The sequence below is a fragment of the Malania oleifera genome, chromosome 2 (assembly GCF_029873635.1).
Source record: "Malania oleifera isolate guangnan ecotype guangnan chromosome 2, ASM2987363v1, whole genome shotgun sequence".
Classification (NCBI taxonomy): domain Eukaryota; kingdom Viridiplantae; phylum Streptophyta; class Magnoliopsida; order Santalales; family Ximeniaceae; genus Malania; species Malania oleifera.
This window is the reverse complement of record NC_080418.1, coordinates 69,341,308-69,363,681: the sequence shown is the minus strand read 5'-3', so window position 1 is coordinate 69,363,681 and position 22,374 is coordinate 69,341,308. Positions and strand designations below refer to the sequence as shown.

Sequence of the window (22,374 nt, the reverse complement as noted above, 5' to 3'; positions counted from 1 at the left end):
CAGCTCTATTTCCATTCTTGGGCCAATAAGAAATGTAATTTGACATAATTTTTTTTTTTCTTTTTAATTATTTTTTTTTGTGTGGATACTTTTTAAGAGCTTAATGAAAAGGAAATTTGGACAAGGAATTAAATTAATTGTTACACTCTGATTTAAGATATCACCATAGGGAAAATCTTTTCATGTTCTCTGTGCTCCAGTGGATTTGATGGCTAAAAAATAAATTTTATCTTATTAAAGTAACGACTGGCATAATAATCTGTAATACTGGAATTCCTGTTGCTGAGTTAGTTATTGTCGCTTGTAGTAAAAGGGGTAGGGGTAGACTAGACCTAAAATAACTTGTAGTGAGTTTGTGAGGAATGACTTTATAGCTCTTAAGTTAGCAGAGGAATGGCCTTGGTTGGGTGAACTGGTGGAAAATGATTCATGTAGCCAACCCCGTGTAGTGGGAATCAAGGCTGCTTGTTGCGAAGGGTTCTATAAATAAATAGTGAAAATAAGAAATCACTTTGTGCTTTCATTTTACACCAGAACTCACTGTAATTTTTTTTTTAATTGTTTTGTCATGAATAATCTATTGTTGTCTGTTGAACAAACTGAGTATCCTGTATTCTCAGTCCCATGAAGCTTAGAGTAAAGAACTATTTATTGGCTGCTTTTTCCTATTTTAAATTTCATTTGCTATCTAGTCCAATTTGATGAATCATTTCTATATTTTTTGGTTTTTCATTGCTTTTTTGATGCCGTTGCTTGTTGAATAACAATGTGAACATGGTCCTTTTTTCTGCAGTCATTGGAGAAACCACAACTATCGTATTCCCCCATGGTCCAACTTTTCTTTCAAATGGCGAATGGTAGGGGGCATTCAACTTCTCAGTTTCACTCTCGTGATCCTTTTCACATCTTTAACAGTCTTAGTTATTCCCCAAAGAGTAATTTTGTGCTTATTTTCTAGATTGTTTCGTTTAATAGTTTCTTCTTTGAAGATCATAATAGTCTTCGTCATAGTGTATAAGTACATCTTTTCTCATTGTTTCTTCATCAAATAAGTGCTCTTAGGTTGAATGAATTGTAAAAGGAAGCTACCTTTTTTATGGTACATTTGCTTGCATACCAAGAGTATTGTTTTTGACTAATTCTCACCTATCTAAAGATTGAAGCAGAAACACGGTTGTAAATTTCAGTGATGTTCAGTAAGTTAGCCTTACAAAGACATCCTCCTGAAAAATGAGCAACAGCAAGCAATATTTTGCCATAATTACTATAAATCCAACTAAAACTTTTACCCTAGCTTTTGCTTTTCCCTTGGGTGTCAGGTTTAAAGCTACATTAGACTTTTTCTTATGTTCCCAACTGGAAATCCTACCATGCTAGAAGCTCTACACATTACACGTGCAGTTACTTCAAAGTTCAAACACAGCAGGAATTTTGACCCAGCCTTGGATACGAACTCAAAATCACATTGCAGAAGAATCTAAAGTTCTGTGAATTTCCCTATAAAGGAACCAGTCAACATAAAAACTTAAGCCATGGGTGAAGACCTTAGAGTAGGTTTGGACTTCTAACATGTCCCCTTGTGCTCAATCCGATTGGGTTTGAAAACATGGACAAAGCATATGTCCATTGTTTTAAATTGTGCAGACATTTAACCATAAGGATGAGGGTGCCTAAGATTTAAACTTGTATCTATTAAGTGTAAGCAGCATTTGAACCATATGGAGGAACCGCTCAATCTAAAAGTTTAAGCTATTGAGGACCCAATAATGGGTTTTATTATTCAACATTCCCCTTCATGAAAGCCTATTATTCTTGATAGCAAGCATATGCCTAATGTTTAGGTTGCATTTGGTTCGTGGAATGCCTATTCCGTGGAATATATTAGTTATAAATATATAAAAAGTTAGTTACAATTAGTTATATAATAATTATGTTCTTACTATAAAACAAATAACAAAGTAAATTTTTAATGAATCCATGATGAGGAATAAACAAGGAATAACTATTCCTAAATTTCACCTTTGGAATGTCTATTCCTTTCTTATTACATGTTGGATGAAATAATAAGGAATACACAAGGAATAACTATTCCCTCTCTTCTCAAATTTCTCAATGTATTCCATCCACATTATTCCAAGGGGTAGCTATTCCGTGAACCAAATCTCACTGCTGAAATTTAATTGTAGGAATGAAGATGCCCATGATTTGAATTCTACACTCTTTAGTCAATGAAGCTCTTCCACAGCATCTAACAAGAATCGGTCTAGAAGTTCAAAGTTTTAAAGCAGACTGGCTTTCATTCTTTTTATATATTTTCTACGTGGTATTTAAGTATGGAATTTTATATTCAAAACAGCAGACATTCCAAAAGACTAATCTGAAGAAAATCCTTTTTGCCTTGGCTCGCATGTGATGGGTGTTGTAAGAAACATATTAAAGGAGTAGAAGTCTGTTCTCTAGATGCTTGTGCATTTAGGACAATCAGTTATTGGATTTAAGACTCACAAGCAATGTCATCTTACAATCACACTTTCAAAAATTTCCCCAAAATTTTAAAAAATTACTGTTTAAAATTCTACTTTCCTCAGCCTGAAATTGAATGTTGAGATGCTTTCAATTTCTGTTTTTTAAAAATTTCTTACAGATCTTCTGAAATTTATTTCCTGTAATTTCAATGAAATTTGTTGAAATATTTTAATTAGGAAACATAATTTCCTTGAAATGAACTGGAGACTGAAGAGATGAAAATAGGACAAGAAAGGAAGGAAGAAGAGAAAAGGAAAGGGAGAAAAGAAGCAGTCATGTATGCGCGCGCGCGTGCTCGTATGTTAGATTAAACTTTAATCATCCAAAATTCAATAAGCCCTTGCATCATAAGCCTATATTTATAGGCAACCAAGAAACACTGGAGATAGAACATTACAAAGTAATGCCAAAGTAATAAACAATTATAAAATGACCCCAAAGTAATTAAATATCAAAATAAACCTCAAAATAACTAAAATATCCAAAAAGAAACCCTGGGTTAACAAAATCTCTAAATCATTAGCTTTTCCAAAGGAGCCACACAAAGAAAAATCCCTAATTTGTTAATCTTTGAGTAGAATATGTTTGCTTAGAATTATCTGAAAATGACACTTCGTCAAACTCCTCTGTTCTAGAAACTTAATGTTGAGTTTTGAAGTGGTGTAATGGGAACAACTCAAAAGCTCCAAGTGATCCAGATCATAGTTCAAAATCTACTATTGCTCGTTTGGAGATCATACTTGGCTCTCTTCATTGACATGTGTGTTATGTGGTTTGCTAGTAGTGAGAATCATTCTCATTTATTTCTTTGTTCTGCAACCTGAAGCTCATTGTTTTTATTTGTTGGGAGAGGTGGATTTGTCTCGATTCTATGGAGCATTTCTTGTTGATTGATTTTGTTGGCTTTGGGAGGCAAAAGAAGGCAATTTTGTAACTTGGTTAGAGAGAAATGCTCTGATATTTTGGAATCTTACTTCATCCACTGATTTGATTTGGGGAAGAATTATTTTTTGGCCTCTTTGTGGGTGTTCGATACTGGCTGCTCTAGTAGCATGGCCTTCTTTGATATTTGATTTGTTGGCCCTTTTACCTTATGATTGTTCACTGTTTTGTACCTCTTTATTTTTCAATGCATTTATGTTGCTAGTTTCTGTTTCTGCTGTCAGTTTTGAACTGTTTTTGAAAAATCTGAAAATCATATTTTATGATTTTCAAAGCAACCTAGAATATTTTAATATCTAGAATTTTTTTGGGATTAAATTATTAATTTTATACATAAATTTAATTAAAATTAATATAAAATGACCATGCGTATTAAAAATATGATAAATAAAAATACTTATAAAATTTCTAAAATTTTGAAAAAAGATAATGTAAGATATTTAAATTTTTTTTTCCACCACTAAAAAGTAAGTTTTGAAACATAATAATTAAATGAAATAAGTATAATAATGTGTATTTTTATTAAAATATTTTAATTTTATTTAATCTCTATTTTTATTATTATAACCATATTTTTTAATTTTTTTTATTCAAGAACATATGTAAGCAATTCAACTAATTTTTTTTTTTTTTTTTTTTTTTTTTTTTTTTTTTTTCAGTTTTTAGAAGTATTAAATAAATAGGTTGCTGGATTTTGTTTTTTTAGTTTTTTTCTTTAGTTTTATAGTTTCATTTTTGGTTTCCGTTCTCATAATTTTTTTAGTGATACCAAATGGCCCCTTAGTTTTTGGTTTTGTATTTTTTGCTTAGTAGCCTCAGTTTTTTTTTTAATTTTGTTCTTCGAGGATGTCTCATCCTCTTTGTAATTCCTTGCTTTTGACAAATTTATCCTTTTTCTTCCAGAAAAAAAACTGATAATATCTATGGCAACAACATAAGAAATCGAATTTGAGAAGAATTACTTGATCCAGCAAATCACCTGCAAGTAGAGAAGGATCCAACATCATTTGATAATGTTGTCCAAACAAGAAATAGTTAAATATCCAAATCTAATAACAAATGATGCCTTTGGTCTATATTGAAGAATCATAGGCAATATTTCACAAGGTTTGATTGGAAAACATGTGGAGGGGGAAAAGTAGGTGTTGGGTGCACATATTAAATGGACGGAGAAGAAACTGTCTGAAAGGGAGGCGTATGTGTAATTGACAACTGATCTTCAATTTCATTGCAAGTCAGCAGCTAAGCCTAGTGCAAAGTCAAGGTCTATTTCTGGCCTAGGTGCTATATCAACCATGGGTAGGGTCACTAAAGACAAGTCTAGAATCTTATCTTGGAAAATACTGTGTCTCCCTTCTTCAAAGGAAGGCTTTTGACTCATGTCTATGAAAAGCATGCAAATCATTAACGTTATGATTATATTCAGTTGTGCAATACTTCTCATAGTGACGATTTATCAAGGTACTTAATGTCAACACATGGTTTCTCTTCTAAACATTTTGGCCAAGATTATGGTTTTCTTTTGATCACTTAGGACTTAATCTAGTTTGATGAAACTCTCACATGAGAGTTAAAGTAATTGGAAAATGATTGAAGGAGAGTCAAGTATTTCTAAGAACCACTTGTGACCACATGGTCTCAAATGAAATACTGTGTGAGAGAAATATGTCCCTCCTTATTGAAATATTTGGTAGACCAATTGTTTACCATTAAAGAATTGTCTTCTAGATAACGATATTTGAGTAGAATATGATCACTAAAATTGTCCATAGTTGGTACTCCATCATTGAAGGAATGAGGATAAAAAAGATAACTTGAAGGGTTTTTAAATTTTTATAAGAAATTGAACTTGGACATTTACTGATTTTTGAATTACATTTATGTTAAAATGAAGATGTCTCATATGGTTCGCATTTTATAATTATTGCAGTCTATGCACCAAATACTTGTCATTTATGTGTTTTGTTTACAATGTTTTAGCTCTTCCTTATATCTCTAATTGCTTCTCCTCAATTTATGTTGACAGGATTCGTTACCTTATTCTTGCAAGAATGTTACGGTTAATAAGGCTCCTGATGCATGTCCAGCGTTATCGTGCCTTTGTCGCCACATTCCTAACCCTCATCCCGAGTTTAATGCCGTATCTTGGGATCATATTTTGTGTTCTATGCATCTACTGCTCCCTTGGTTTACAGGTACATGGGACGTTTATGATCTTTTCAACAGATTGCTGTCTGTCAGTTACTGTTTTTTGCTTAAAAATGGAAAAGAAATTGTCTTGGTGATTTAGATCCCTTCTCTCTCTCTCTCTCTCTCTCCCATTCAACATGAAATTGACAAGAGCCACTGTTGCTATTGTATTTACAGCTGGGATATCATGTAATATTGTTAAATTTTGATATTAAAAAATATTTAAAGTTGAGCTTCATCCTGTTTTGTATATAACTCTTACAAATTTCATTACTTTTTTCTCTTTCCTTATTTGTAGCTTTTTGGCGGGATTGTAAATTCTGGGAACCCTATGTTGGATGGAACAGTTCTCGCAGATAATGAGTATCCTTTGTCATTGGTGAAACCTTTTCTAAATAGACCTATACTAGTTTTATTTGAATATCACAGGGACTCTTTTGGTGGATAAAAGAGCATTGTAATTGCAAGATCACATCGTTACAGAAACTTTGATGAACAACCAATGTACCCAAATACTGACTTCCGTGCATGCTTAAAACTGTCAATTCGATGTTTGTGGCTCTCCTTTCTTTAGCGCAAATTTCTTTTTGTTTACTTTTCCTCATTTTTCTTGACAAAAATTTAGCTATTTGCTTTTCAACTTCAACGACTACCCAAACGGGATGGTCACACTTTTCAATTTGCTAGTCATGGGAAACTGGCATATTTGGATGCAGGTATTCACTAAACTGTATAGTGCATGTTTTTTTCCTAAATTAGTTGCAAAATCTTCTTCTGTATGGTTTGCATTTCTGAATTCAAACTCCAGGTTCTGACAATCTAGCCTTTTAAATGACGAAAAAGACCTCGCTTTTTTCTATAGCTTCTTAATGATCTGGTTGGAGAGTCTGGCAGCCTACACACAGCTGGCTAAACATTTGTTTCTAGTTTAGCTTTGGGTTACTTGAATTTAATTAGAAGAAAATCAAAAAATCTGTTTGATTTTATGATTGGGAGAGCAACTTCAAAGCTATATATCTTTCAGGAAAATTAATGTAAAAATTTAGGGAAAAGAAGAGGGACTTGCATATTGTTTTTATATACTTAGAGAAAGCCTATGATAGAGTACCTAGGGTAGTTCTATGGTGGGTTCTAGAAAAAAAAGGGAGTATGGAGTAGGTGTATCAATGTCATTAAGGATATATATCATAGAGTACAAACTAGCATTCAGCCTATAGGTGGAAAATCTTGGGAATTTCTAATCACAATAGGTGTATATCAAGCCCTTATCTTTTTGCATTAGTGCTCAACTTATAAGCAGTATCTAAAATGAGGTTCTTTCGTATATGTTGTTTGCACATAATATTGTCTTGATTGATGACATTAGGGGCAAACTAGAATCTAAGTGTAGAATCTAGAGGTTTTTGGATAAGTAAAAGTACATATAATGCAGAATATATGAAATTTAATTTCTATCATGGTAGGAGGAATATTGGAGTTAAGGTTAAACTTGACGGCCAAGAAATTAATAGCACTAGAGATTTCAATACCTTCGATCTGTTGTGCAAGCTGGAGGGGAAATCAAAGAAGATGTAATACATTAAGTTAAAGCACACTAGGTAAAATGAACAACTGCTTTGGGCATGTTGTGTTATTTTAGAAGAATACCCTTAAAATTAGAAGGGAAGTTTTATAGGACGACAATATGACTAGGTATGCTATATGATTCAGGATGCTAGGTAACTAAGAAACAACCATCCAAAAGTTAGGAATGAACATTAAGAGATAAATCAAGGAATGAACATATTTGTGTTAAGTCAAGAAAAGCACTCCCAAAGAAAGATAAGAGAGGGGTAATGAAGATCGTTTAGGCACTGTAGGCTATTGGTCACTGGACTGTGAGGAAGAGTGAGCTAGTTACTATTAGTGATGGTGGAAGGGTGGGTAGACCTAAAATGACTTGGGATGAGATAATAAGTAAGAATTAAACAGCCCTCAAATTGTTGGAGGAAATTACCCAAGATCATGTAAACGAAAAGAATTCGTGTAGATAACTGACCTAGAGGGATGTAAGTCTTGGTTTGTCATCGTTTGTCGTTGTAGTATAACATCTACAGAGGCTGTAGATTTTTAACAAATTGGCTGGTCAAAGTCAGACAGCCAGCTCCACTTTGGAATTAATGAATTATTCAGTCAGCACTAAGCCTAAAAGTTTAAGCTAGTTAGATTGCCAACAATTTTGATCAAGCCTTAGCATGAATATTGTGTATTTTGCATTTTGCAGCATTATATGTTCAGAGTCTGCACATCACAATCAACTAGGCAGTTGGATGTTCTTCCTTTTGGGACTTTCCATTTATTATATTTTATTGGAGATTATTTTGCTTCACAGCATGACAAATTGTAGCAGTAGCCTTAAAAGTTTTTTTAGAGAAAAAATATTACATGCTAGGAATATTATAGTTCTGTATATAAAAATAATTTACTGATTCAAAAGCAATAGGGACATCTAAGATAGTTTGCAAGAGCAAGTATCTTCAAAAATAAATTCAAAGGAAGGTTAAAAGAAAATTTGTTTCTGTAGGAGCAAAATGATGCAGAGATCCACAAAATTCAAGGAACCAAGGATTTCAAAGTTTCAATGCTCTAAATAGTAAATATGATATTGGAATAGAATAGCATTTTCCAAAATACTTGAGGATTTCAATGATATTATTTAGAAAGCTTTGATTAGCATTCATTAGTTGTACAAAAGCCAAACATAAAACTAAAATCACTAAAAACTTTAATTAATATTTTAACAAATGAGCTCTAAACTTTGAGAAATTGAATTATATCTATAAATAAATACATTTTGTTGATGGTAGTTCCCTTTCTTGGACAACAACCTTATTTTCTTCACATGGTGCTCATTTGGATTGGTGGCATGTTCACCTGGGTTATCCCTCTTTCATGAAAATACAGCAGCTTCTTCCAGTTTATGAATATGCCTGGCATCTTAAATGTTAAGCATGCAAATTAGGAAAGCATAGCATGTCTTCCTTTTGCCTTAGGGTTGAGCCTTGTAGTAAATCCTTAATTTCTCTTGTTCATTCAGATACATGTAGCATCAAGAACCCATCCAATTATCAATATTTAATGTCTTTGGTGGATGATTTTTCTTGTATGGCAAATTTATATCTGCTAAATGATATGCTTGAGGTCTTTAATGCCTTTATCCAATTATATAATGAAATAATTAAAATTTTCCCTTTTGTTAATGTGCTTGAATCTGTTGAAAATAAGTCCAATGTACTTCTGAGATGAATGGCGTTGCTGAAAAGATGAAAATATACAAATCTACTTTTACTTAATATTGTCAGGTCCTTGCTTTTTATATGCATGTTTCTAATTTTGCAGATTGATACAGTTGTTGCTGTATGATTTCTAATTAACTAGATGCCCTTTATGGTCATAGGGGAAAAAAAAGCTTTTCTGTTCTGTACAATGATCTCCCCATTTCTTGTTGTCTTATGTTTTCATGTGCACCTGTTTGTTCATGTTCAGCACTATGTTAAGGTTTAGTTGTCGCTTTATGCTATAAGTTTGTCTTTGTTAGGTATTCTAGAACCCTAAAAGGCTATTTGGTGTTATGCTTCCTAGACTCCTAAATGCTATGTCAGCCCTGTCGTGATATTGTTTTTTGGAGATCTTTACAATGCTTGATATAATTTTGATGCTTTTATTCTTCGCACATCAACTATCAACGATTGTACTTGCCCAACCCTCCTATTCCTGCTCCCATTCCTTTGTAGGAGACCTGGGATGCAATTCGAGGTTAAATTTTGTAAATGCTTGACTCACTCGAAAAATGAGTAGCTCGAAAGCTATCCCAAGTATAGGAGTTACGTCGTATAATATTCAGCCCAAGGGCTTGATCGTTTCCTCAGGGAACGCGTTTTAATATCAAATTTTACGTTCTCCCAATCGAAATTAAAAGGGTATTGAACTCAGTTCAGATTCGGGATTTCAAGATTGTTTGATTTCACTCTTAACAAATTAAATAACACGCACATTAAACCCTTAAAACTAGCATTCACTAAATTAAATAGCGAGAATGAAAACCCTAGCCTACTTAAGGAAACACTGAAACATGCATTAATAAAAAATGATAACTTTGAACCTAGAATTAAAACACGCAGGGAAAGGAAACTCAATTAGATTTAAACACACACGCGTGCAATAAAAACCGGACCTTTAATCAAAGCTTAAGTTTGAACCAAAATCAAACTTTAATGCAAACACAATGAAAATTTTAACGATTAAATGACTCAACAAAACATAGAAAGAATACGAACTTTGATAACATTGACACTAACTAAACCAAGCTTCAATTAAAAATTAAATTTTAAAAAGAGAAAGACAACTAATTTAATTTCTAGAAAACAGGAAAAAAAACAAAAAAAATTTTCTCTTTTGAAGCTAAACCAAACCTTACTACATAAATTAAATAACTCGGAATATTAAATTAATCTACAACAAAAAATTTAACTGAAAGAGAATAATTAAGCAATTAAAACTCAATAATAATAAAACACCCTAAATAATATTCGAAGTCTAGAAATTCCTATAAACTCAAATAAAAATTTAACACTATTCACTGATGAAAAAATAACAAAAGAGAGAGAGAGAGAGAGAGAGAAGGGTCAGCAGATGAGAGTTGCTGGCAGCAGTGACAGAAGGAGTCTGCTATTCTGGCTTCAGTTGTGGTGTGCTTGGGAGCTGCTACTGGTGTTGTGGAGAACTGGTCTGTCTCGGGTTGTATTGCAGAGGGCCTCGGCTATGGTGGCTGGAGAGGGCCTCGGGTGGAGGAGCTGTACAGCAGGAGGCTGGAGAAGACACACGGCTGCCAGAGTTGCAGCTGGTGGCTCGGGACCTGCTGGACTAGCCTGCTGGAGTACTTGGCCGGAGTTGCAGCAAACAGAGGAGAGATTTTCAGAGGATACTGGGAACAGGGGACAGAGGAAAGAAGGAGAAAGAGAGGGAGAGAGCTAAGGGAAGGGAGAGACAGAGAAAAGAAAAAAAACAAGCTGGGGAACAGGAAGAGAAAGTGGAAGGGAAAGAAGAGAGAGAGGGTGATTAAGAGGGAGTTTGCGGAAGGAGAGAAAAACAGAGACAGGAAAAAACAAAGAGAGGAGAAGAAGCGAGCCAAGAGAAAACAGGAAAAAAAAATAGAAAAGAGAAAGGAAAAGGGAAGAAGGAAAGGAGGGGGCTATGTGCTGCACTCGGTTAAGGGGATTTTAAAGGGAATTGGAGGCTGCCCTACCTGGATTGTCCAACCCGACCTGGCCATGCATGGCCGGGTCACATCAATATTAATTTTATTATTATTTTTTTCTTTTTTCTTTATTTTTGCTCTCCGTGATCACGGCTAAGTTTGACCTTCTTGGAACTCGTTTCTTGTGAAACTCGAAACATGAAAGTTATAGATAATCCTTTTCTCTTTCTCTAGAAATTTGAATCGTTTCGATTGGATTTCGAACAGAAAAGTTATGCATGAAATACGAACAGGTGCCGGTTTTGATTTCCGAGAATTTTCCTGTGATAAAAAATTACCCAAAATTCATAATTTGCACAATAAAACTCCAGAATGATAAATTTGGCATTTTATCAAAATATTGGACGTAACTGGACATTTAATTAAAAATATAAGCTGTAAAGACCGGGTTAAGATGCCCAATTATGCAGTTTTGGCGCGTAATCAATGCTCCAAAGAAATATTTGGTACATACCCAATTTTGTCTGCGATGGAAATTTCTCAATTAATTGGAGGATAATGGATAATGATTTGTCATGAAGCAATTAATTTGAGTATCTTCACCTTTCTATAAGTCATTACTTGTGCAATCCAAAGTTGGGACTCTTAATTTTACTGGTTGGAGGTTTACTTGCTCTAATTGTGTTATATAGGGAGTTATCCTTAATTCAGTTAAGGATTTTCCCTAAGAATAAGGTGGGGTTAGCTTCCAAACACCTTATGGGACAAGGGAAGAATTTCTCTGTCTATAAAGGGTGTTTTTGGATAGCAGGGCATTAGGGCAACTTTTACCTATGGCTCCTCTCCCAGACACATTCACTTGGAGAAGAAGAAAAGATAGACATGCATTCACCAAGAGGGAATCACGTACAAGGGGAGAGAAAAAGGGAGAGAGAACACATTCAAACAAAGGGGTGCACACTAGAGAGAAGAAGGAAGAGGCCAAATATTTCTCCTTAAAGGCGATTTCTTGAGGTTTTCTTGATCATCTAAAGCTTCTATATTTCTTGCTCAACTTCTTGTTTTAAACTCAGGTATGAATTTTTTTTTAATCATTAACTAGTGGTTTAAGAAGTTCTGTGTGCAAAGTAGGGAGGTCAGAAGTTATTATGTTGGTTCTACATGATTTCAAGATAAGAAACCCTAGATGCATATACATACATAGCATGATGTTCATGTTTGTATTTTTGAGTTTTGGTTGATTAAGAGTTTGTTGCTCATCTCCCTCATCGGATTGTTCAAACTTGCATGCTGTTTCATGTGTTGCTGCCTTGCTGGGGTGCTCTAGGAAGAACGAGTTAGGTTTTTAGTTTGAATGAGAAAGGGTTTGAATTAATAGAATCTTTTTCGACAAGGTAGGGTTTAGTTCATTGTGTTCTTGAAGTTTTGCTGGTTTTCTCGAAATAGTGGTTCAAGGGCATCTGGCAGCAGGGCTGTACGAAAGGGTTAGCCAAGGTGGCCGAAAAACATGGCTGGCGACCCAAGCTTGTTAAAACCCAAGCAAACGGAGTGAAGGGAGGCTGTGTGGTTTGGTTACATTGTGTAGGTAGTGCAGAGTCCGCAGATACTTGGTTTGACTCTCCTTTGAGGGGCAACGGATTGATGGGAAGCAGCAGAGGGCGAGGCTCGCTATATTTCTGGTAAGCCTGCATGGCTGGAGATTGCCATGTGTTCACAGGGAGCCAAGAATCTCTATATGAAACTTTTGGCAGTGGGCTTCTTGCCAGCGGCAGAAACAGGAGGCCATTGGAGGACTGGAGAAAGTCTGGAGAGTGCAGTGAATTGGGGTCAAGTGAACCCTAATTCATACAGAAGGAGTTGACTTTGTGGGGGGAATCACATGTGTTGCACATTTTAGGTTTTATTATTGCCCTTTGCCTATTTTTGTTAGTTAATTTATTGAATTTTGCTTCATTTTTTAGTTATTATTAGCTGATTAAAAATCCAAAAAAACTGCATAAAATTGAGATAAAATATAAGAAAAATTCTGTGTTTCCAGCAGTTTATTGGAGCTTTAGGAATGTTTTAAGCATTGGTGGGACCTTTGAATAGGTTTAAATGACTAAATAACCATTAATAGGTGCAAACATGTAATGGATGTAGAGGGAAGCTTCCATTTCTGAAGGGGCTTGGGTATTGGCAGATCTTCCTCTAGGTGGAGATTGGTTATATATCACACTTTCACTGAATTTATACTATTAAGTATTATCCTAATATTACAATTGAAATGGCTAAAACCTTGGTGGTGGCCGAGGGCTACACTCGTACTTGTGTGGATTACTTTGAGACGTTCTTGTGGGTGGTTAATTTGAAGTGGCCTTTGTACTAGTTAGATTTTAGATGTTAAAAATGCACTTAGCATGGAGCAGTCTCAGGGGATATTTTTCTTAGGGAAAGAATGCCTAGGTTTTCAGGTTGAATAAAGCCATTTATGGTCTTAGGGTGTCACTGAGGGCCTGTTCTAACCCTCTAAAAATTTAGCAAAATGTTACCTGTATTCAAGGTTTAATTTTTCTTTTTTTGTAGGATGATTAATAAAAAGAACAAATTAAAATTTATTTGAACATTCAGTACTACGGTCTAGGTCAAGCCAAAGTGTCATTAGCATAGATAATGACTGGAATGGACGGATATTGCTCTTCTTTTACATGATTAAACATTTATAAGGAGAATTGATGTTAAATTCAAAATAAAATTGTATCGTTTTTAACCAGGTATCACATATCAAGTTCCAAAATAGCACCCCATGAATCCTTGAATATTTGTCAAAGACTTATTTAATATACAATTTAAGTTTGGTACTTCCCTTAATTTAATTGCTTCTTCTGGCTGGATTATTAATCATTCATTGCTTATCGTTTCAGAGCTACAAGGTTTTGACAGGAACGTCTTGGACTCTTCTGTACTTTGTGAGCTTTTACTTAATAACAGTATTGCTTCTACTGAATTTGGTAAACTTCTGTCCTTGCAGCCACAATATTTGATGTTTTCTTGCATTGCATATATATATATATATATATATATATTTTCACAAATGCTGTTATATTTGATGCCTGCATGCATTTTCCATTGAATTTGCTCTCAATATCTGGATTTGCTTGATGCAGTTGAGAAACTTCATGCATACCATCACATTGTTTACCATTGTTTCTACTTTTTTTTGTTCAATAATCAGAATTGATTAAATATTTTGTTCCGTTCGTAGTTCTTCTTTCATCCTAAATTCCAACCAACAATGCCATAGATACATTATATAAAATGTATACAGAGAAGAAACTCACCAGTGAATCATGCCTGAATCATCACAATCACAAAATATAACAGCCACATCCATTTATCACTTATATCCAATGTTTTGAAAGGCGAAGGCGTAAGGTGAGGCGTTAAGGTGTTGGGGCGTAAGCCTTTTGAGAAATTGTTTTTTTAAGATAAAAATTTATTAAATAAATTATAAATATTTAAAATAAAGTAAAAATTAAGAAAATCGCAAATAGAATGTAAAAAAAGAAAAACTAGATGTACTTCGCAAAATACTTGTTGGCCATTCAAAAAGGCGCAAAAGGCGTGCTTTTTATAAAAATGCGTAAGCCTCAGCATGAAATGCGTTACCCTTTTTGGAAATTGGTATTTTAGATTGAGCCTCAAGGTGTCTCCTCATGGCGAGCCTTGATTGAGCCTTTTAAAACACTGCTTATATCTGCTGTCACCATGCTCACTGACTATCACCTGACCCTTGGTATTGGATATGCATACTATGTTCAAGACATTTTTTGATGCAATGTGGTAAAGACATTGTACGGTGATGACTAAGGCACCGGTTGTGCATGACTTTTGTTGAGTGGAGTGTGTTACAAAGCAATGTGGCTTACTGAAACTGGAAAAACCAATTTGACATATTAAACTAGATCTAGTAGATGTCTGGTCTGGTTTTCATTACATTTCTTACTGAGCAAAAACAAGTCAAACCCCTAAAATAACAAACAAACCAGAAAACTTTTATATATATATATACACACACACATACATACATACATGCATACATATATGCATACATATGCATGTATGCAATGTATGTGTAAGTTATACGTATATATTACTCTGTTCTGAATGTGGGTTTTACTTGCCACTGTCCTTTACTGTTTTTGTGGCTCTTTGATGAACCGGAACAGTGCTGGCCATTTTCCTTCTTTTCAATTTCTTCATACTCTTCTTTGTTTTCCTGTATTCTTTGAGTTATCAAGAAGAACAAGGGTTTGTCAAGAGAAAGAAAATGAGTAGATGGATGTGGATTGCTGCAAATGAGAAGCCCAAAGAGCAAGCAATGTTGAATCCTTTAAATCTATGAGACAGAGATGAATGAAGGAGGTGCTCTAGTATTTTTTGAATGCGTTCATTCCTTGTGAAAATGCTGTAGCTTTTAAACTGCATTAAAAAGAGTGACGCCATTTTGGGTTTCGTGAATGGCTATTCAAAGGAATATCTTTGGTCGATATGCCAAGGGACTGGAGAGTAGCTCTTCATTATTCCTGCAAATTTTTCCTTTTGTTCTTCCTGCTGATTCTTTGAGTAGGATGGTTGAAAAGGCTGGTGATAGGAGTTTTGTTCAAGGAATTGCTATGGGGAGGGATGCTGCGGATGTTTTAGACCTGCAGGTGCCACTATTTTGTCCATGTCTAATGATGGATCATCCTGTAGCATTCTTTCAACTATGGAAGTTTTTTAACATGTTTGAGGACTTAAGATTAATTTGGCCATGGCAGTCTAGATGCTATGATTTTGTGTCTAAATGGGGTGTCAAGTTTTGCTACACTTGTGGGTTGTAGGGTTTTATAGTGGCCTGGCCTCTGACTCATGTAGGCTTTTCTTTTGGTGGTAGCCTTTGTTCAATAAGATTCTAGGATCATGTGGTTACTAAAGTTTCTCAATATCTTGACTTGAGGGGTGCTCTTTTTTTCTTTGTTCTTTAATCTAGGCCTCTCTTTCATATATTCCTATTTTTTTTATTTTTTATTTTTTATTTTTTTAAACTTTTGTTTAAGACTTCAGTTGTGGTTGGGAGGTTATCAATAAACCTAAGGACCAGCGGCGGGATGCTAAAATTGATGTCAGAGTGTACTCATGGAAACCCACGAAAATTCTTTTCATGGGCATCTCTGCTTTCCTTTCCTTAGACTATGTTGCAAAACTGAAATAAATTGAAGTTCAAAGAAAATACAGCACTTAGTGTTAAAGAGGGAGAGGAAAAAAGAGAAAAAGATAAGAGATTAGAGGGAGAAGATGCAGTCAGCAGTTCCTGGAACTTAGGTACAGCTCCAGACCTGCCCTCTTTATATATTATTAGTAATAGGAAATGATGGATGAAAATACCCCCACTCACACCACCTAATTACTAAAATAACAGTCTGTTCTTGTGCTACTCTCAAGCTAGAGGTGTATAGATTGATCCTAACCCTTGACTTCTTACAATAATTTAATAAGGTGGGTCTAAATAAAGCCTTTGTGATAGCATGTCCTAATTAATCCATAGATTTCACAAATAGAATATGTTGACCCAAGTGGCAACCTGAGGGGGGGTGAATTGGGTTTAATAAAAACTAAAAGTGTTTGATACAAAATTCAAAGCAAATTAAACAAACCAAGAAAAACACATAATATCAAAGCAGTTTAAAGGGAGAAGGGAAGAGAGATTCAAACGCTTGTTATAGTGATTCAGCTATCTTCGCTTACGTCCGCTCTTTCAAGGCTAGCTGCCTTGAAGTTTCACTAATTCCTTGTTTTAACAAAGACCAAAGAAACCAATACACCTCTTGTTTTTCGGAGACAAGAAAATCAAATACAACCCTTGTTTTCTATTGAGATGAGGAAACTAATTTAAGAGAGCTTACAAAAAAAATTCCTCACAAGGAATGATTTTCCAAGTTGATGCTCACAGAAGGAACTTTCTAAGAATATGCAAGATTATGACACGAGTTTTCTAGAATTTCTCTCAAGGATGAGCAATTTAGAAGACAGAGAATAAGAGAGATGAATGGAGAATTTAAAGCTTAAGCACTTAGATATTTAGTAGATGTATGTTCTCTAATTTTCTCTAGGCTTTGGAGGCCATATATATAGAGATTTGAGAAAAACTAGTCGATTTCTACCCACTGGATACTTTTTCAGGTTAGGCTGGTCGATCACCTACTGGGCCTGGGCCTGGTCAGCCGCTCACTAGTCGTTAGAAAGAAAGAAATGACCGTTGCAGGCAAAAGTTGCCAAACTGGTGGACCGCATTTAAGGGCCGGTTGACCACCTCCAGCTTTTGCCTAGATTGGTCTACCACCCCCTGTGGGCTGATTGATTGCCCCAAGCTCCAAGGCCGAGTTCGGTATTCTTTTGTTTCCAATTTCTAGTTTAGGTCCACTTTTGTCATGCCTTTTTAATATCCTTAGAGTTTTACAAGCTAAAACAAATTACAATTAAGAAAATAGAAATAAAAATAAGTAAGAATTTAACTCTTCAAATCTTCTCTCAATTTTTCAAGTTCAATGGCTTAATCTTGTTAAAAAACAACTAAGTACAAAGCCATTAGTATACAATAGTTTGTTATCTTCCGGACCAGGTTAAAGAAACCTTAGGGCTAACTAAATCTTCACAACCTTCTTATGTAACCTCAAATGTTATTTGTCCTCTTATATAATGTTGGGTTTCTTGTGATATGAATGGTAACTTGATTATGAAAAAACATATCTATGGGATCCCATTTTTACCATAAGAGCCATATCATGGTATTTAGCTTCAGAATTAGATCAATAGTTTGTTTTTTGCTATGCAAGCTAAAAAGATTAGCACCCACAAGTTTGTTTTTTGCTATGCTAGCTAAAAAGATTAGCATCCACAATTGTACAATACCAATAGATGTTCCATTCTTTTAGAAAAATAACCCAACCTGCATCATAGTATCCGATGATTTCATAGTTTCTTTTACATTTATAAATGAAACCTTGAGATTTCTTGTGATGCTGTAAAATCTTAAGAACATCGAGCATGTAGCTTCTTGGATTTCCTATAAACTGACTCACTGCCTCACAACAAATGATATATCACATCTGTAGAGTGTAAAGTAGATCAACTTGCCGACCAACTACCTTAAGATAGAGGCGTATAGATATCACCTAGCCCTCAACTTCTTAGAATAATTAAAAAAGGCGAGTCTAAGTAAAGCCTTTGTGAAAATATGCCCTAACTAATCCTCAAATTTCATAAATGGAATCCTCACAACCTTCCTCATCACAATATCCCTCACTAAATGACAACTAACCTCAGCATGATTTGTTCTCCTATAAAACTTGCAATAGGAATGGCAACTTGACTATCATAAAACATATCTATGGCTTTGTTCCCAAGAACCTCCTATTTTTTTTCTGTAAGAAACTTCACCTTCACATGATCACTAACATTATAAGCCATTCTCTTTCCTTGGTGGGAAAATCTCATATTCAATTATCTTCCCAATTGCTTCTTTGTTCTTACTCTCTCCTCGTATATTTGGTTGTTTCCTTTTTCTATTAGTTATGTCAAGGTGTGGATAAGTTTGATTCTCATGATATATGTTAAAGGTCATTTTAGTCCTTTAGTATTATTGTGTTAGTATGTTAATTAGTGAGAGTTAGTAAGGGTATTATGGTCATTAGAATGTATTTGATTTGCATTACAAATAGAGGGAGAGACATATCTTCAAGTTAGATCATTCATTTATCAAAATCTCAACATGCTATCAAAGCGTGATCCAACCTAAACCCGATCACACTCAGTCGTTGCTGGAAAACACTTTTGTGTCTGCCTTTCTCAGAACCACCTCAACCATTCATTGTTTCACAAATCCAAAACATGCTTTGGGAACTGTTTTAAACCATATAGTGCGTTCTTGAGCTGACATACTAAGCCTAACTCCCTTGAGCAACAAACCCAGGTGGTTGCTCCATATGGACCTCCTCCTTAAGATCACCATGCAAAAAGGCCTTCTTCACATCTAATTACATTCTTCCCTAAGTGCTTCTGATCTCAATGAGTCTCTTCCACTGCTTAATCTTTCAGATTCTTGTTTTGTTGTCCTTGCCCATTCAACCACCTGTGTCTCCATGTAGTTTCAGTCCTTCTCATCATCTAGATTGTCCTAATTTGTAGGTGTATTCACCAGGCGGCTTTAAGAACGAGAGTCCTTGTAGATTCTACTACCACGTCTTTGGTTTCCTTGTCTGCTGATCATGTTTCCCACGATGTTGATCCACCCAATTGCTGTCTGGAAAGGTAAACACAGATGTAGACAACATCCCATTTTCAAGTTTATTTGCTATAACTTCTTATCACCCTTTTATTATAGTTTTTTAGCTCTATCATTTGCTGTGTTTCCTAAATCTGTTTCAGAATCCTTAGCCCACTCTAGGTGGAGGAATGCCATGGTTGAAGAGATAAATGCTTTATAGGACAATGGTATTTGGGACTTGGTATCTTTTCCTCCTGACAAGTCTGTGGTTGGTTGTTGCTGATTATACGCTGTGAAGTCAGCCCTAATGGTTCTGTGGCTTGTTTGAAGGCATGTTGTATTGTGAAAGGGTATACTTAAGTGTATGGTTTGGATTTTTTTGACACTTTTTCTCCAGTTACCGAACTTAACATCAGTAAGTCTATTCATCTCCTTGGCTACCACTTGTCACTGCATCAGTAAGATGTGAAGGATGTCTTCTTGCATGGCGATCTTAAGGAGGAAGTCTATATGGAGGAACCACCTGGGTTCATTGCTCAAGGGTAGTCAATCTTTGTGTGTTGGCTCAAGAAAGGCACTATATGGTTTAAAACAGTCTCCTAGAGCATGGTTTAGTTGATTCAATGTTGTAGTACCTGAGTTTGGTCTTTGATGGTGTGCGGTGGATCACTTTGTGTTTTATCATCATACTTCATCGGGTAGGATCCTTCTTGTTATGTATGTGGATGATATTTTTATTATAGGTGATGATGATAAAGGTATTCAAAATCTTAAACATTTTCTACAGACTAAGTTTCAAACCAAAGATTTGGGACTATTGAAATACTTCTTGGGTATAGAAGTATTTAGATCTTGTATGAGAACTATTTTGTCACACAAGAAGTATGCTCTCGGTTGATACACCTATGGATCCTAACAACAGGTTAGTGTCGGATATAGTTGATTTGTTACCTAAAACTAGACGATACTAGAGACTTGTTGGAAAGTTGGATTATCTCACAATCACTCGACTAGACATATCTTTTGCAAAAACTATTATGAGTCAATTTCTAGATTCTTCAAGGAAAAATCACTAGTATTTAGTAAATGCTTCTTAAGATATCTCAAAGGTGCGGTAGGGAGAGGTCTTTTATAGCAACATTAGGATCACACTTATATTCGAGGACATATAGATGTAGATTGAGCCTGGTCACCTTCCGATCATAGATCCACCATCGAGCACTATATCTTGGTTGGTGGTAATTTGGTTTCTTGGAAGAGTAATAAATAAACTGCGGTTGCTAGGTGAAGTGCTGAATTAGACTATAGAGGTATGGCTCACACTACTTGTGAACTAGTTTGGTTGAACAACATGTTGGAAGAATTGGGTTTTCCACATTCTCAGTCTATGGAGTTGATGTGTGATAGTAAAAATAGTCTTCATATTGTCTCCAACCCGATCTTTCATTAGAGAATGAAACACATTATTGCCTTTTTGTTTTTTTTTTTTTGGAGAAACTTGTGCAGAAGCTCATTACTACCACTTATGTGAAGTCTGATATGCAATTTGCTTATTTGTTTACGAGAGCTTTAGGGGGTGCTAGTGTTAAATTTATTTGTAACAAGCTAGGAGCAAATGATATTTATGCTCCAGTTTGTGGGGAAATAGTAAAGGTTATTTTAGTCTTTTAGTGCTATTATTAAGTGTGTTAGTATGTTAATTAGTGAGAATTAGTAAGGGTATTATGGTCATTGGAATGTATTTGATTTGTATTATAGATAGAGGGAGAGACCTATCTTTAAGTTAGGTCTTTCATTCAATCAAAATCTGAACAATATCAAATGTATTCTTCTGAGCTACTCTTGTACTCAAAAGGGATATTGATGTTATGGCCCTATTTTCCATTGATTCTTTGTCTCTATTGATGTTACCTTCTTTGAGTCTACATCATACTATTCCGATTCTTTGAGTTGTGTTGATCTTGATGAGCCTATTCCTCTACTCAGCCTTCCAAATCCTAATCTATTATCTATTACTAGTCCTACATTTTCATCCAATTTGAGTCATTCTTGTCACTTGGATCATACACAACGATTAAAGGGTGGAGAGCCTCCTCTAGCTTCTACTTCTACTCCTCTAGTTACCTCACTTGATGGTCCCATTTCCCAAGATGTTGATCTCCCTATTGTTGTTCGGAAAGGTAAATGCACTTGTTCGTAGCATTCAATTTCTAATTTTTTTTGTTATGATTTCTCGCCATCCTCATATTACTATTTTGTATTACTTTGTCTTTTTTGCTCTTCTACTGTCTATTTTTGAATCCTCGTCCCATTCTCGATGGAGGACTACAATGGTCAAAGACATGTGTACAGTACAAGGTAATGATTCTTAGTAACTAATACCTCTTCCTCCTAATAAGCTTGTGATTGGTTGTCACTGGCTGTATACCATGAAAGTCAATCCAGATGGTCCCATGGCTCATTTAAAGGCCGATTTTGTTACCAAGGGATAAACTTTAAGTGTATGATTTGGATTATTTTAACACATTCTCCTCAATTGCCAAACTTGCCTTAGTTATTTTGTAAGTTTTCTTAGTCACCACGTGTCATTGGCCTTTGCATCAATTAGATGTGAAGAATGCTTTCCTATATAGTAATCTTCAGGAGGAGATTTACATGGACCAATCACCTGGGTTTGTTGCTTTAGGGAGTCACAATTAGTGTCTTGACTCTAGAAACCCTTGTATGGTGTGAAGTAGTCTCCCAAAGCATGGTTTGGTTAATTTAGTGCTGTAGTACTTGAGTTATTTAGTCTTTAGCAATCTGTAATTGGTCACTTTATATTTTATCGTCATACTACTTTTGATAGGATTATGCTCATTGTGTATTTAGATGACATTGTGATTACTGGTGATGATGATTGAGGTATCCAACTTTTGAAGCATTTTCTGTTGATATTAATGTTATATGCTTCAAATTAAAAAAAAAAAAAGGAAGCTATTTGTTTAATAAATATTATGTAATAGTCTTTTTTTTTTAAATAATATTTTAATTAAATATATGTTAAAATTTTAATATACTAGTTTTAAATATACTTTAATGGTTTCGTAGTTATGATGCTAGAAGTTATGGTTAATTTTACCTATATAAACTATGATCTAGCTTCATTTCAAGTTATGCTTTTCCTTCTTTAAAATAACTTCATCTTCTCCTCTTT

The 22,374-nt window shown here is 34.8% G+C and overlaps 1 protein-coding gene across 5 annotated transcripts in view; it reads left to right on the top strand.

The window, feature by feature from the left end:
• The window catches only part of LOC131148635 (two pore calcium channel protein 1A), a 134,602-nt gene that overhangs the window by 98,820 nt on the left and 13,408 nt on the right, over positions 1-22,374 (top strand). For all 5 annotated transcript variants that reach the window (XR_009135022.1, XR_009135023.1, XM_058098478.1 and 2 more), the window contains exons 16-20: positions 794-857; positions 5,495-5,663; positions 5,957-6,021; positions 6,284-6,374; positions 13,798-13,884. Coding sequence is in view for 3 of the 5 variants with exons in the window: in XM_058098478.1 (XP_057954461.1) it covers positions 794-857; positions 5,495-5,663; positions 5,957-6,021; positions 6,284-6,374; positions 13,798-13,884 (476 nt within the window). In the remaining 2 variants the exon portion in view is untranslated. The remainder of the gene's footprint in view (positions 1-793; positions 858-5,494; positions 5,664-5,956; positions 6,022-6,283; positions 6,375-13,797; positions 13,885-22,374) is intronic.